This window comes from Chiloscyllium punctatum, chromosome 7 (genome assembly GCF_047496795.1).
Source record: "Chiloscyllium punctatum isolate Juve2018m chromosome 7, sChiPun1.3, whole genome shotgun sequence".
In the NCBI taxonomy this organism is placed as follows: Eukaryota; Metazoa; Chordata; class Chondrichthyes; order Orectolobiformes; family Hemiscylliidae; genus Chiloscyllium; species Chiloscyllium punctatum.
The window spans coordinates 109,390,051-109,405,296 of record NC_092745.1 but is presented as its reverse complement, the minus strand read 5'-3'; the positions used below and the strand labels follow the sequence as shown (position 1 = coordinate 109,405,296).

Sequence of the window (15,246 nt, the reverse complement as noted above, 5' to 3'; positions counted from 1 at the left end):
TTTGGTCTTGAGCATCCCTGTACAAACTCTACTAGACAATCCAAAATCTTTGCACCAGCATTGTCAAGCTGCCAATGTCTCAATTGCATGCAACATATGGGGTCCTTTTGTGACACAGTGATAACATCCCTACCTCTGGACTGGCAGACACAGGTCTGAGTCCCTTCTGCTCTAGACATGTGTATTCACTTCTCTGAACAAAAGACCATAAGGCAGAGTAATTAAGCCATTCAGCCCATCAAGTCTGCTGGCAGACTTTTGGGAAACAAAACAGAATATTTACAAATGGCAACAGAATACAACTAACATTTTTGTTTAAATCAAGGTACCAGGATTTGTGTTATGAATTGAACATGTTAAGGTAGCAGTGAGTTGGAGGAAATGGTTTAGAAGACTATAAATAACTCCTTCATTTGTGTAGTGTGAAAGAATTATAAATACATCACTATTCACCTTTCAACAATCTGCCAATTGCCTGTCCTCTCTGCCAATGTAGATTTTGTTCAACTTTCTGAATCTAATGTAATTTCAAAAGCATTGCTGGGATGTCTTAATAAAATGTGATGGAAAAGTTGAATAAAGTCTAATCAGATGGAGAACACACTCTCTTTATATTCTTACACTGATATTGAACAGAATAAATGAGGAACTCTTTCTAATTTATATCTTAGTAATTGCTTTATTCCAAACTAATGCATTTCTTGTCTAATTTCATTCAGACTTTCCGAAGAAGTCATCTTCTCAGAGGAATATTGTCACAAAGTGAAATGATGTTTAGTGTTTGGGTTTTGGGGAAACAAAAGTAGTTCCAAGGATATAACAGCAGGACAAAGTGTCCTTGTAATTTTGTCAGCAGCAAAACTATAACATCAACTGTGAATAGATACCTAGAAAGATTATTCACCAGGGATTCTGAAACAAGTATCTCAGATCTTCTATTGTTGAGACAGTTCTTTAGGTGAAATGAGGGCAATTTAGCAACTGCTTTTAAGTGCAGTGTCCTTTGGAAACAGTAATATAAATGTTTCCATAATCATTATCACTCAAGGCTTAACAAATTAGCTATTCATTGTATATTAATATGGAAGCTAAATTTAGTATTGGCCAGTTAATTGTGATACTGTTTTGGATTTTTCTTCCTCCTGTCCTTGGTTTTTATTGGTGAACTCGGTATGCTGAAAATCAGATCCATGGTGAATGGAATTAACCTGCTTCAGGATTAATAATGTACGCTCTGAACCAAAAGTAATGCTTTGTTTATTTCTTAGAATGCATTTTTTTTCCACATATACATCAGGGCATAGTTTAAGCTCTACAATTTCATTTTTCAGGGAAGTAAATTTACAAAGAAGCAGATTGACAGAGGCATGGTCTGTAACCCAGCGCAGATGTTTTAAGCAATTTGTGCAATCATAATAATGAATATTTAAAGGATTGATTGCCAATTTTACTGAGTGGAACATGTTTTAGGGTGATTAAAATGACTGCAGTGTGATAACATGCCTACACTAACTTTATACTGTTTATGATTTCAATTGACATCTTTCAGGCAGTATGTCATGCTCTAGCCTGAGATAATGGAATGGAATGCAATCGGGGTCTTGAACATGTTTTTCAGAACTCAAAAGCATGTTAAAGCACTTTCAGTGAGGTTACCAGAAACTACAGGTACTAAAGCTGTAGGAGTCAGGAGAGAAACACTTGAGGCTATCTTCAGCTGTTATTGAGGCCAGAGGTAGAATTTTTAAAGGAACTTTCTGAATACAAATAGGAAAGAAGGAGCATAATTTGGTGTGTATCATTCACATGAAATATAAAGAAATTTTGGATATTTCCTGGAAATAGTAAATGACATAAATTTTAGATGTAGCAATCTTTGGAATGTAACTTATCATATAAGCGGTGGCTGTTTTTGCCAATATGCTGCTGTTGGCTCTTGAAAGTGTTGTCACATTTAATTCTTCATGCGTGCTTTTTGTTCATAATCCTTCATGTTCCTCATCTGCCAGTTCTTTTCCGAGACCCATTTTTAAATGATGGGTTATCTGTAATGCCAAACTGCTGCGTGAGCATGCGCAGTCCATTGAGTGCGACAGGCTACAGAAAGAGTCTATATTAGCATGTACTGCACTAACGTCATCAGGCTGAGAATGAGAGGACTGGGAGGTGGATGCTAGGGGTGACGTAGAGGAGCAACTCCTCCCTTGAGGTGTCTGTGGAAGTAGGGGGTCTTCTTGGCCAATGCTTCTGCACAGTAAGAACAAATTACTGCAGATGCTGGAATCAGTCCTGGAAACAACAAATGCTGGAGATCACAGCAGGTGAGACAGCATCCATTGAGAGAGAGGAAGCTAACATTTTGAGTCTAATGACTCTTCATCAGAGCTGAAGTAAAATATGGACAGAAAGGCATTTATGCTATAGTTCTTTTGGGGGGGTAAGAGGACGTGGGAGGGTGGTTGGGGGTAGTGGGTGTAGGATGTCAGTGAAGAAAAGATGTTGATAGTTCAGGTTAAGTGATCAGAATGAGGTAATGAAAGAGCAATGGTGTGTCTCCTGCCAGACTTGAAGGGACAGGAAGTGGTATGGGGGTAAGGGAGCACAGTACTTGCCAAGTTACTGCCAAGCCCCCTCCTGCTGCCATACTTCCTCGGGAGGGTCCCTTTCCCAAGCCTGAAAGTTAGAGCTGCCCCCATGCCAGTTTCCCCTCTTCCCCCACTCCCACTTCAACCCAGGTTCTCAATCTGATCAAGGCACTGAAGTGTCTGATAAAGTGACCTCTGACACATGCACATTTCTGGCTGGTGAGATCAGCTGGCTGTGATGCTCTGCTCCTGATGGTGGTGTAGCCCATATTATGCAGTCTCAGTAGTATTGATGAAATCACTGGCTGATTTTCACTGGCCTGTTTTTTATTACCTGGACCATAACTCTCCCCATTCTTGAAAAGAACATAGAATATTACAGTGCAGTTGCACCAACCTGTGAAACCAATCTGAAGCCCATCCAACCTACACTATTGCATTATCTTCCAAGGCCTTACTATTCTGAGTAAATAATTTACCTGTGACATCTGTCCTATATCTATCACCCCTCAATTTAAAGCTATGTCCCCTCATGTTCGCCATCACCATCCAAGGAAAAAACCTCTCACTGTCTATTTTATCTAATCTTCTGATCATCTTGCACGTCTCTATTAAGTCATCTCTCAACTTTCTCTCAAATGATAACAACCTCAAGTCCCTCAGCCTTTCCTCAAAAGACCTTCCCTCCATATCAGGCAGCATCCTGATAAATCTCCTCTGCACCTTTCCAATGCTTCCACCACCTTCCTATCGTAATGCTACATTCTTGGGAAACCAGTAGCTTTCCTGGGTTTGAAATAGGTGATTGGAGTATTTAAAAATCAAATCTCATTTGGTATCCTTGAGTAAAATTGCATTCTTCACTCTTGGGTATTGATTCCAATAATGAAATGTGGCTGATAACCAATTGCTGGAGCCACCCATTGCATTTCTAGTGAAAGTGTTGCATAGAGAAATTCAGTTAAATAGATTTGACGTAACTTCACTGACTCCCAAGCTGCCTGTAACTTTTGTAGTTTGCATCTGTCCATGGTCCAGCTCTTTCAAATGGCTGCACTCCAGTCTCATACCCTTCAATATAGGACTTCACTATTTCAACATGATTGATCCTCCAGTCTTTTGTACTGAAAGAGGCTGTAGTGATCAATGTTTCTGTTAATTCTCCCCTATGTTCCTTTCAGCACTATCATAGAGCTATTTTTCACCTGAGAAAAGGCAGCATGGTTGCACAGTGGTTAGCAGTGCTGCCTCACAGTGCCAGGGACTGGGTTCGATTTCAACCCTGGATGACTGTGTGGAGTTGCACAATGTCCGCATGGCTAGGTGGGTTTCCTCTGAGTGTTCTGGTTTCCTCCCACAGCCCAAAGATCTGCAAGTTAGGTGGATTGGCCATGCTTTTAAAAATGCACCCAATTTGTCTGCAAATGTGCAGGCTGGGTGGATTAGGCATGAGAAATGTGGGGATAGGATGGGAAGTGATACAGGCTCGATGGATCTAATGGCCTCTTTTCACACTGTCGGGATTCTGATTCTAAAGAGACCCTTCAGCTCATCATGTCCACATCAGTCATTCAACATCTATCTACATTACTCAATTTCCAGCTCATGGCCTGTAGCCTTGTATACTATGGCATTTCAAGTGCTCATCAGAATAGTTCTGAAATGTCTTACTCATTCCCACCTCTACCACCCTTTCAGGGAGTAGTAGTATTGTCACTGAGCAAGTAAACCAAAGACCGCAGGCTAATGTTCTACGGATGCAGGTTCGAAACCCATTACAGTTGACAGTGCAATTGGAATTCAATAAGAATCTAGAATGGCAGTCCTGTAAACATTGTCAATTGTTATAATTATGCATCTGGTTCAGTGCTGCCCTTTGGGGAATGAAGGATGCATTGCATTTGAACCATGTAATTTTCAATTGTATTTATAGCTCGTTACCTCTCTGTCTTTTATTGTATTCATAATGTTAAGTTTTAAACATCCTGACCTAACTATTTAACTTTGTTACAAAAATTAGCAATCTTGTTACATTACAAGAATATTTGGAACTCCGAGCTACCTGTTCAGTTTTGATGCAGAATATTAAGTTACCAGCACCCTCAGTTTCATCACAAGAGCGACCTGTTTTTCCTTTTAATTTAACTATTTTAATATAGAGTTACAGGATTTGACCTCATTAATAACTTCTATCAATGGATGTTCCTGCTACCTGAGATGCAGTTAGAAATTTTATTCTGTACTGTAAGTTACATAAAGTAATTTTGAAGTTACTGGCTAGTGATTTTCACAATATTCTACACAAGGCTTAGATATTTGAGTAAATCTAGCATTGGAACCATCTTCCAGTGAAACCTTAAACATCTTTAGCCTTTTGTCTATAACAATAACACTGACTGGTAATTCAATGCAATAGAGCCATCAATTCTACAAGGGCTGTAAAAGGACATTTGGGTGTACGTAGCTGTTTATGAAACAATAATTAGGTTACCTTCAGTAGTAAGAAATCAAAATATTTATCAGAATGTTCAGTCAACCTTTGCCAGAAGTTGATCTTGAACACTGTAAAGTATGGATATTCACTCAATCCAGTTTCACTTATACAATACCAAGTTGTTACTTCTCTGCTGAGGCAATTTAGTTTCTACAGAGGAATCCATTTTATGAACATTGAAAATTAACAACCATTAACTTACTTTCCATCACAAGAATTAGCATTGTTTAGTTGCTCATTTTAGAGTCAAATTCTAAATAAAAGCAAAACACTGCAGAAGACGAAGTTGTGAAATACAAAGAAGTGTTGGAAAAACTCTGAAAATCTATGTCACATCATTAAATACTTTTTTCTGTTCAGGAAGTTTTGTTTAACTGAAAAAGAAAATGTTATTGTATTAGAAGTCCAGAAAAGTTTCACTGAATCATTCTTGGGATGTAGGGCTTACCTTTTGAAACATAGAGACGGAGAATATAGGAGCATTCGGCTTTAGCGCCTGTTCAGCCACTCAGTGTAATCATGGGTGATCATCCAACTCTGTATCCTGTTCCTGCTTTTACCCTATATCCTTTCATCCCTTCAGTTCTCAGAACCAGATCTTTCTTGGAAGTTTTCAATGTTTTGACCTCAGTTTCCTGTGACAGAGGCTCACCACTTTCTGGGTGAAGAAATTCCTCCCTATTCCAATCAAAGAACAACACAGCACAGGAACAGGCCCTTCGGCCCACCAAGACTGTGCTGAGACATGATGCCTTTCGAAACTAAAAACCATCGGCGTCTCTGCAGTCCAAATCCCTCTATTTCCTGCCTTTTCATGTATCTGTTAAGATGCTTCTGAAACATTTCTATTGTATCTATCTCCACTACCTCTTCTGGCAGTGCATTCAGGCACTTACCACCCTCTGGGTAAAAAAAAACCCAGACCTCTTTTTAAACTTACCTCCTTTCGCCTAAAACTTATGTCCCCTAATAATTGAGAGTTTATCCTGTGAAAAAGACTCAGACTATCCATTCTGTCCATGTCTGTCATAATTTTGTAAGTTTCTATCAGGTCGCCTCTCATCCTTCAACATTCAAATGAAAATCACCCAAGTTTGTCCAATCTCCCCTCATGGCATATACTTTCTAACCCAGGCAATATCCTGCTAAACCATTTCTGTACCCTCTCCAAAGCTTCTGTGAATTGAAAGGATCTTCCACTGCCATTTCCACTACCTCTAGCAGGATGCCATCAACAGACACATCTTCTCCTCCCCTCCACTGTCAACATTCCCCAGAGACTGTTCCCACAGGGAGGTCCCCTTGTCAAAGTTGGCATCATCAGAACAGGGATGATGAACTGGGTGAATGGAATAGGGTCTTTACAGGAGGTAGGGTGTGAGGATATATAGTCAAGGTAACTGTGTGGGAGTTGGTTGGTTTGTATTGGATATCAATGACCAGCCTATCCCCAGTAATGGAAACAGAGATGTTAAGGAACGGAATGGAGGAGTCAGAGATGGATAGGTGAATGTGAGAGCAGAGCAGAAATTGGAAGCAAAGATGATAAACTTCCATTTCCATATGAGAGAGGGAAGCAGCATCAATGATATTATCGATATACTGGAGGAAGAGTTGTGGGTGGACACTGCAATAGGACTGGAACAAGGAATTTTCCATGTACTCCACGACGACACAGGCATAACTGGACCCCATCTGTGTATTCATGGCCACACCTTTGACTAGCAGAAAGAGAGAAGATAAAAGAGAAGCTGTTTATGGTCAAGACAAGCTCAGCCAGGCAGAGGAGAATGGTGGTAGTTGGTTCAGGCCATTTTATTTCATGAAAAAGCAGAAAAACCTGAGACCATCCTGATGGGAGAATAGACATATAAAGGGATTGCACTTCGCTGGTAAAGAGGAGGCGATTGGAGCCCGCAAACTGGAAGTTGGGATGTTGCCAGGTATGGAAAGTTTGAGTTATAAAGAAAGGCTGGGACTTTTTTCACTGGAGTGTAGGAGGTTGAGAAGTGACCTGATGGAAGTTTTTAAAATAGTGAGAGGTATAGATAGATTAATAGTAATTGTCTTTTCCCTAGGATGGTGGATTTCAAGACTAGGGGACACCTATTTAAGGTGAGAGGAGAAAGATTTCAATAAGACACGGAAGACAAATTCTTTACACAGAGGGTGGTTTGCATGTGGAATGAACTTCCCGAGGAAGTGGTGAATTTGCATACAATTACAATGTTAAAAGACATGTAGTTGTTTTATGAATAGGAACAGTTTGGAGGGATTTGGGCCAGGAGCAGGCAGGCGAGACTAGTTTAGTTTAGGATTGTGTACAAAATGGATTAGTTGGACCAAAGGATCTGTTGCTGTGCTATATGACTCAATTACATAAAGCTTCAGAGGAATTGTGGAATTAAGTGGGAAGGGATTGGACAAGGGATAAAAAATTGAATTGAAGCAGGAAGAGATGAGTTCTATGGGGCAGAAGCAGGCAGAAACAATGGATGTGCCTGGGCAGTCCTTTTTTTGGGATTTTGGGAAGGAGGTTGAACTGAGCCATGCAGGGTTGGGAGGTAGTGGGGGGGGCAGATCACAGATTAAATTAGTTTAGTGACCGAAGTGGATACTGGACTGCCCAAGTAGCTTCATTGTTGTTGGCTGCTCTTGACCCACAGAACTCATCACTTCCCACAGAACGTTTTGAAGAAGGCCACTGGACCCAAAATATTAACTCTGAATTCTTTCCACAGATGCTGGTAGACCTTTTTCCAGCAGATTCTGGCTTTGTTTCTGATTTCCGGTACCTGTGGTTCTTTCATTTTTTTAATAACTGTTGTCTGGAATTTTGTTTGTAAGTTATGGTTCCATGAATATGACTATGTTAGACTAGTCTGGGAGACAGATCTTCCAATTTTGGCACTAGCCCCAGATGGTGAAAAGAAGGAATTTCCAGTGTTTGCTGTTGTTTTTACCAGTGTCTAGATCGATGCCGGGATTTTGCTCCAGTTTCATTCCTTTTTTTTTGAAACCAAAGCAGGCCTACAGGGTATCATTAGTGAACCAGACCAGTTTGTTGTGACCATCATGGTTTTTCAGTCATCTTTTAATTCCAGATTTTCTTTGCACCATTTGCTGCAATGTGATTTGAGCTCAGGTCCTCAGAAATCTGAATTTCTAGCCCAGCAACAATATACCATTGTGTGTTCTCCCTGAAACATAGTCACAAAAGGAGGAAGAGCTACTTGGGCAGTCCAGTATCCACTTCGGTCACTAAGCTAATTTTAATCTGTGATCTGCCCCCCCACTACCTCCCAACCCTGCATGGCTCAGTTCAACCTCCTTCCCAAAATCCCAAAAAAAGGACTGCCCAGGCACATCCATTGTTTCTGCCTGCTTCTGCCCCATAGAACTCATCTCTTCCTGCTTCAATTCAATTTTTTATCCCTTGTCCAATCCCTTCCCACTTAATTCCACAATTCCTCTGAAGCTTTGTCATTGAGTCATATAGCACAGCAACAGATCCTTTGGTCCAACTAATCCATTTTGTACACAATCCTAACAGCAAAAAGGAAGTTTATCACATAAAAATTAAGCAAGTTGTTCACATGTAGAGCACAATTGGAAAAATCATTATACATACCCAACATAAGTCTAAAAAATTTCTCATTGCCAACACTCTGCAGTGTTTCAAACCTTGCGAAATTACCAATTGTGAGGAAGGACAATTCAACCCAAAACATTAACTCTGATTTCTCTCTGCAGATGTTGCCAGACCTGCGGAACTTTTCCAGCAATTTCTATTTTTGTTTGAGTAATTTCCCCTCTGTATGAAATCTTTATATTCAATACAGCGGATTCTTCCCAGTTCTTTCCTGTGAACTGTGAAGTCGTCTTAACTGAATAATCACAAAACTGAGAACTTAAACTTTCACAGCTTTTCAATAATCTGCAGGTTTCCAACCAAGCATTCATCAGAGTTGAATGAAATCACATTTTCTTTTAATGTGAGTAACTGTGCTTTCTCTGAATTGACCTATACTCATTATTTCAGGTGAGGAATTATATTTGCCTCTGATCTGAGTCAGATCTCCTGTGAACTCCCCTCAAAGCTTTCAATTTGTGAGTTTTTTATGCCAAAATCATCTTTGATAATACTGAACCAAAACAAGCTAATCATTTTCAGTGGTTGCACTCCATGTAATAAACCAGTACAGTATATACCATCTTAAATTGGCTTTCCTGGGATTCCCTCCTTGCTGACATACCAGATTAGGTCATTGATCCACAAGGGTTGACTGAATTATTTACTTATCTGAAAGGTTTCAAAACAAATAACCAACCCCTTGGAAACACACAAGGAGTTGAGAGAAGGCACTGTTTAAGAAAATTTTGAGGAGGCTGTTGACGGTAGGAGGAGAGAAAATGCAGTAAATTTAGCTGAGTGTAAGAAGCTTTGCTATTGCACTGGAGCATAGTGAGTATGTTAATGTGAAAAGGGCAACAGTACAAAATTACATCAAGACTTAGGAAGTATTGTGAAAAGCCATTGTACAATAATGGCCTGACAGTCATTATGATGGTCTACTAACATTGAATTTTGCTTAGAAATGTCTTCAGCATAAATTGTTCAGTGCATCAAAGTTGAGTACATGAAACTGGAGGAAACCAATGCAGATACAGGGAGAATGTGCAAACTCCATGCAGACAGTCACTTGAGGGTGGAACTGAACCTAGGTCCCTAGTGCTGTGAGGCAGCAATGCTAACCAGTGAGCCACTATGCCACCCCTGATATAAGCATAAGAACTGGGAAAGAGGCTGACAGCTAAAAAGGTTCAGTAGTGCCCATGAACAGGACACCAAATCACAAGGGTAGGAGTGGTTCAGGAAGGATTAATTAAATTGAACAGTACTGAAAACTGGTCAATTATGTCAGAATGGGAAATTACCAGTTGTGAGGAAGGACAATTCCCATAAATAGGACAGAACCCATAGGAATTTGGGTCAGAAGGTGAGAAAGAGGCACAAAAAGTGATAAAGATGTCACAACTGAGCCATAGATCTAATTAACGGATACCTTCATGGTAAGTTTACATGGTGATCAGGAAAAAAAGGCCAAGACAAAGTGTAGGTGAAGTCTCATGTAGAGGAAGAGCTGCAGGGAAATATAGCAGAGACTGAATATCCACCTGATGGCAGCAGTATTTCAAGAAAACATACATTCTCAAAATGAATGGAAAAGGGAAGGGAACATACCTCAGAGCAGACTCTACCGGTAGAGACTATCAGTGACATAACATTGAGGTAAAAATCGATTTACCCACTTAGAGATCAAATAAATATAATATAATTTCAAACTGCAAATAGTCCAATCTGGTTGATGTCAAGTTCAGTAAGGAGTGTTAAGTCCAGATACTCTACAGTAGAGAAATCTAATATTACTACTCATTAATATAAGATTACCACTAATTTGTAAAAGTGCCTGAATCTGGTATATCGATTATAAGACTGGGAGAAAGTGAAGACTGCAGATGCTGGAGATCAGATTCAAAAAGTGTGTTGCTGGAAAAACACAGCTGGTCAGGCAGCATCTGAGGAGCAGGAGATTTGACATTTCAAGCATAAGCTCTTCATCAGGAAGTTGCAGCTCTTCATTAGACATTGAGACTGGACAATGAAGGATTAAAATACAAAGTTTGGGAGAAGATTTGTAGCTCGGGTGCTCGTTGTAGTGGTTCTGTTCGCCGAGCTGGGAATTTGTGTTGCAAACATTTGTCCCTTGTCTAGGTGACATCCTCAGTGCTTGGGAGCCTCCTGTGAAGCGCTTCTGTGATGTTTCCTCTGGCATTTATAGTGATTTGTACCTGCCGCTTCCAATTGTCAGTTCCAGCTGTCCGCTGCAGTGGCAGGTATATTGGGTCCAGGTTGATGTGCTTATTGATTGAATCTGTGGATGAGTGCCATGCCTCTAGGAATTCCCTGGCTGTTCTCTGTTTGGCTTGTCCTATAATAGTAGTGTTGTCCCAGTCGAACTCATGTTGCTTGTCATTAAAATACAGCTCAAGGAACAAGTCCAGCTGTCATTCACAAAGCAGATTTTGGACTAATTTTAGATTGAAGAGAATTAATGTACTTCCGTCTTGATTTTGGTATTGTTATTTTATGCGGACCATGTAACAAAATGCTCACCATAAAATAAATATTATTTGTGTTCATTATTCATGTTATTGTAGTGATAAAAATGGACTATCAATTTTTGACTTCTATTGTCAGATTTATTTGATACTGGGACTTTTCATGGGCTATAGAGTTTAATAAGAGGGAAAGCGCTGTACTTGACTGGTTTAGATGAGATTAGGATTCTATCAATATGTAAGACTTAGTCTGAACAAAAATTAACATGACATGAAAATGATTGAAACCAGTCACTCTGATCTGTATCTCCTGTTTGATTATCGTCTTTGTGAAAGTTTCATACATTGGGTGAAAGTTCCCTGAAGATTATCCAGTTGGGGGGAAAATAATGAAGTCAAACAGAAGAATATACAAAGGAACTATTGTGGGCAACAGCTTTTGAGGTAGAGCAGGGAGGTAGAATGATTAATTTGTAACAGCAGATTCCTGTTTATCAGTCAGCCTCTTGAAAAACAGTGGCTCGTAATAAAGCAGATTGATGAAATGGCTAATTACCAAGATATCTTCAAATGTCACTGTTAATGAGAATGTAAGTCATCACATAAAGAAGTGTAGTTTCAGGTTAAACCAAAACGACAAGGATTCTAAGGACTTTTTAAAATGCACAATTTTGATTTCCTTTTGTCCAACATGCATTCCCCTTTATAAACTTTGTACTTGAGTCTGTGTGTGTGAGTTTGATCTCCAATTTCTTTTCCATAAGTTTCTTCACTCAAGAAAACCTTGTATTTTGCTTCCTTTTTGATTCGAGCATGTGATTATAGATGTCAAAAATACCTTAAAGTTTTTTCATGCAGCCAACCAAGGTGGTTAAAAAGCAGGGATTCAATTCTCCCCTCATCTCATTGCAACACTTATAAAAAACTCATAAAGTAAGAAGTGGTGTTATATTTGAAAATCTACAGATCTATTCAATAGGTGCCCTGGTATCCTGTCTCCTTGGCACTGCTATCACCAATAATTTGTAAACCCTGCAATTCCTTATTAGGGTTAACTGTCCAAACATTTTGTCAAAATATGATGGATATTCTGTAGTATTAAAAAAGGATTGCATTTTGTATGTAATGCTTTTCATGACTTTGGGACATTCCAAAGCACTTTATGGTATATGAGGTATGTTAGGAGTGTGGCTTCTGTTCCAGCCAATGAAATGCCCATGGCAAAATGCAACAATCGGCAATGAAACACTTTACAAGATTATCTGCTTTAACTGGTTGAAAGATAAAAGTTACCCAGGAAACCAGAAGAAATCCTATTCTGCTGCTGCTTTTGTCAGATTGAAAGGGGCCTCGGCTTTTAACACCTCAACCAAAAGGCAGAAATTTCAGAAAGGAATTTTTTTTGTTGTTCTTTCTTGAACTGTGACCTAACTATCTGGAAAACATTTTAATAATTTTCATGTATGTTTATCTTTTGTAGCCAAGTGGCTTCCTGGCCAAGTGGAAAAAGAATGATAAGGAACTGAAAGGAAATGTTAATATGGGAGATACTTGTGCACCAGCTGTAACCATGGAAACCAGTGAGAACATTTTGGAACCTAAAACTACTTGTGTGTCCAACTCCATCGTTATGGAAACAGAAAATGGCACGTTTCATCAAAGAAACATTACTATGACTGATGAAAGTGAACATGCTGAGTTAAATGACCAACAGCAAACCTTGAATCATTGCATAGTAACAGAACCTACTACATTAATGGGCATAAAAGAAACTAGTGATGGAAATCAGAATGACAATGCATCTGGCGTAGAACTTCCTTTCCAAATGGATAATTTAGATCATACGGTGCAAATGCCTTTAGTGTTTGAAAGCATGTCTTCATCCTACGAAATGCCTGAAGCGATTTATGCCATTATTCACAAAGACCACTTCAAAGATTCTGCAACTGATGTCCTGGGTACAGTGACTGTTCAGTCATCGGAAGAGGATTTGGAGGTGCCATGCCAAGGCATTGCAAACGACGCTTTCACACTGACCACAGCTGCAACAGTTGTAGATGAGTTCAACCAAGAAGAAACAGTGAGCACCTTCCAAATTACCAATCAAACTGAAAATGAAACAGCCACTTCTGCATTTACTGGAACAAAGGGATATTCAGTAACCAATAATAACGAAAGAATACAAGAAATCATTCCAGATGTTGGCCAAAATGAAGAAAATGTTGAACCTTTCTCAGCGATGGATCAAGACTTGAATGGTCAGTCAGCCACTCATTTAAATGGACCTACAATATTTTATTCGATCAGTAATGGTAATGAAGCATCAAACAAAAGTATGACTTATCAGAAAGAGTCAGAATTTTTGCTAAATGATATTCCTGTGCAATATGTGGACGAATTGGATTCTGCCCATACAGAGGAATTCAAATCCATGAATAAAAATTCAAATGACTTCATTCATGAAAGTCAGTCTAATGGGAGTGCACCTTCCCTAAGTGAGAAACTTGTGTTCGAAGAAATGGAAACAGAGAACAGGTCACTGAGAAGTGATACTAACCAGAATGATGAAGTGAAAACTAAGCCCAATAATACCGAATCCGAAACTGGTGAACAGAACCAAGTACAAAACAGCCAGACTGAAGAATCAGGCAATGAAAATGTGGACACAGAACATATGGATTTTGCCACTGCCCGCAGACAGTGGTTGCTGTTGGAAGAGATTAGCAAAATGCAAGACCATCGGGCACCCGTCAAATCGCAGAAAACCAAAAATTTAATTAAGCATATTTTTAGGGATAACACCGATGGTCCTTCCATGATGGAACTTTTAAATAAAGTGACAACTCATCCAGCTTCTTTCTCTGAAGGTAAAGTACGAAGTAGCACATCAGAAGCAACTAAAGTGAATGACGTGGAATCCTGGAGAGATTTGACAAATCGACATAACAAAGTGCGCATTGCTGCATTACAGGGGAATAAGGGTGCAGTGGAGAATTTAGGGCAGAACCTATTCTTGCACATAGCAGATTTTAGTGCTTGTTCAGAAGACAGTGATTCTGGTTTGGATGACTCAGCGTCTAGATCTGAAAGTGACAATTTAACTGACACCATATTTCAGAATGAAGCTTCAAGCTCTGTGTCCGCTACAAATGGAAAACCTGAAACACCAATCGAAAGAGAGATCCGTCTAGGAGTGAAACGTGAAGAGAGTCTAAGGAAGGCCAGGGGCATTAAGAAGCACCCTGGCTCTGAAGAGTATGTTGAAATCAAAACCAGGCCTCTTATTTTTCAGCCAGTTCCTTCCCCTTTGGCCAAAGCTAAAATTAATCAATTTGCTGAGATGCAGATGCAGCGTGAAATTTTACTTGAGCGCCAACGGGAGGAGGATCTTGTCCAGCAAGGAAAAGTAAAGGGAACATATGACCACAGTCTGATTCCAGAGATTGAGGAGAGAAGAAAATTCTTTGAACAACATTATCCTTTCCCACTACCGTTAAACAGCAAAATGTTTAACCTCCATATTAATACTCCTGCACCTTCTCCAACGAAAAAGTGTTCTTTCAATAATGGAATGAATTGTGATCATGTTAAATTGGAAAATGGTTTATTAAATTCTTCCAAGGAAGAAAAGACAAGAGTTACTGATGAAGTACTGAAGTTTAAATATCCAACTGCCGAAAGTTCCAACATTGTGATACTGGAAACTTCAGATGTGGTCCTGCGCCACTCCGCAAACTTTTCACTGTCATCGATCTCCTCTCCACAGTCAGAGGAGATATTGCAGAAGAACCCCTTCTTCAAGCTCCGGTCAAATGGATCTGAATCCATTCTGAGTCAGGAGATCAGAGAAGTCCTGCAGAGAGAGGAAGAGCTACGTAAACAAAGATGCTTTCTTCATGGAATGGAACATTCATCAGAAAGCAGTTTGTCATCTTCAGCCTTTGCTGGTAATTTGGCACCAGGTAAAATTGATCAATTATTCACATGATTTACAACCAAATTATCATATTTATGGTACAGAAAAGATTTGATTGCCTGAGAGGT

General features: G+C 39.6%; 1 protein-coding gene across 4 annotated transcripts in view; it reads left to right on the top strand.

Moving 5' to 3' along the window:
• The window catches only part of LOC140480035 (uncharacterized), a 53,202-nt gene that overhangs the window by 24,837 nt on the left and 13,119 nt on the right, over positions 1 to 15,246 (top strand). For all 4 annotated transcript variants that reach the window (XM_072574575.1, XM_072574577.1, XM_072574576.1 and 1 more), the window contains exon 2: positions 12,683 to 15,164. In XM_072574575.1, coding sequence (XP_072430676.1) covers positions 12,683 to 15,164 — 2,482 coding nt within the window. The remainder of the gene's footprint in view (positions 1 to 12,682; positions 15,165 to 15,246) is intronic.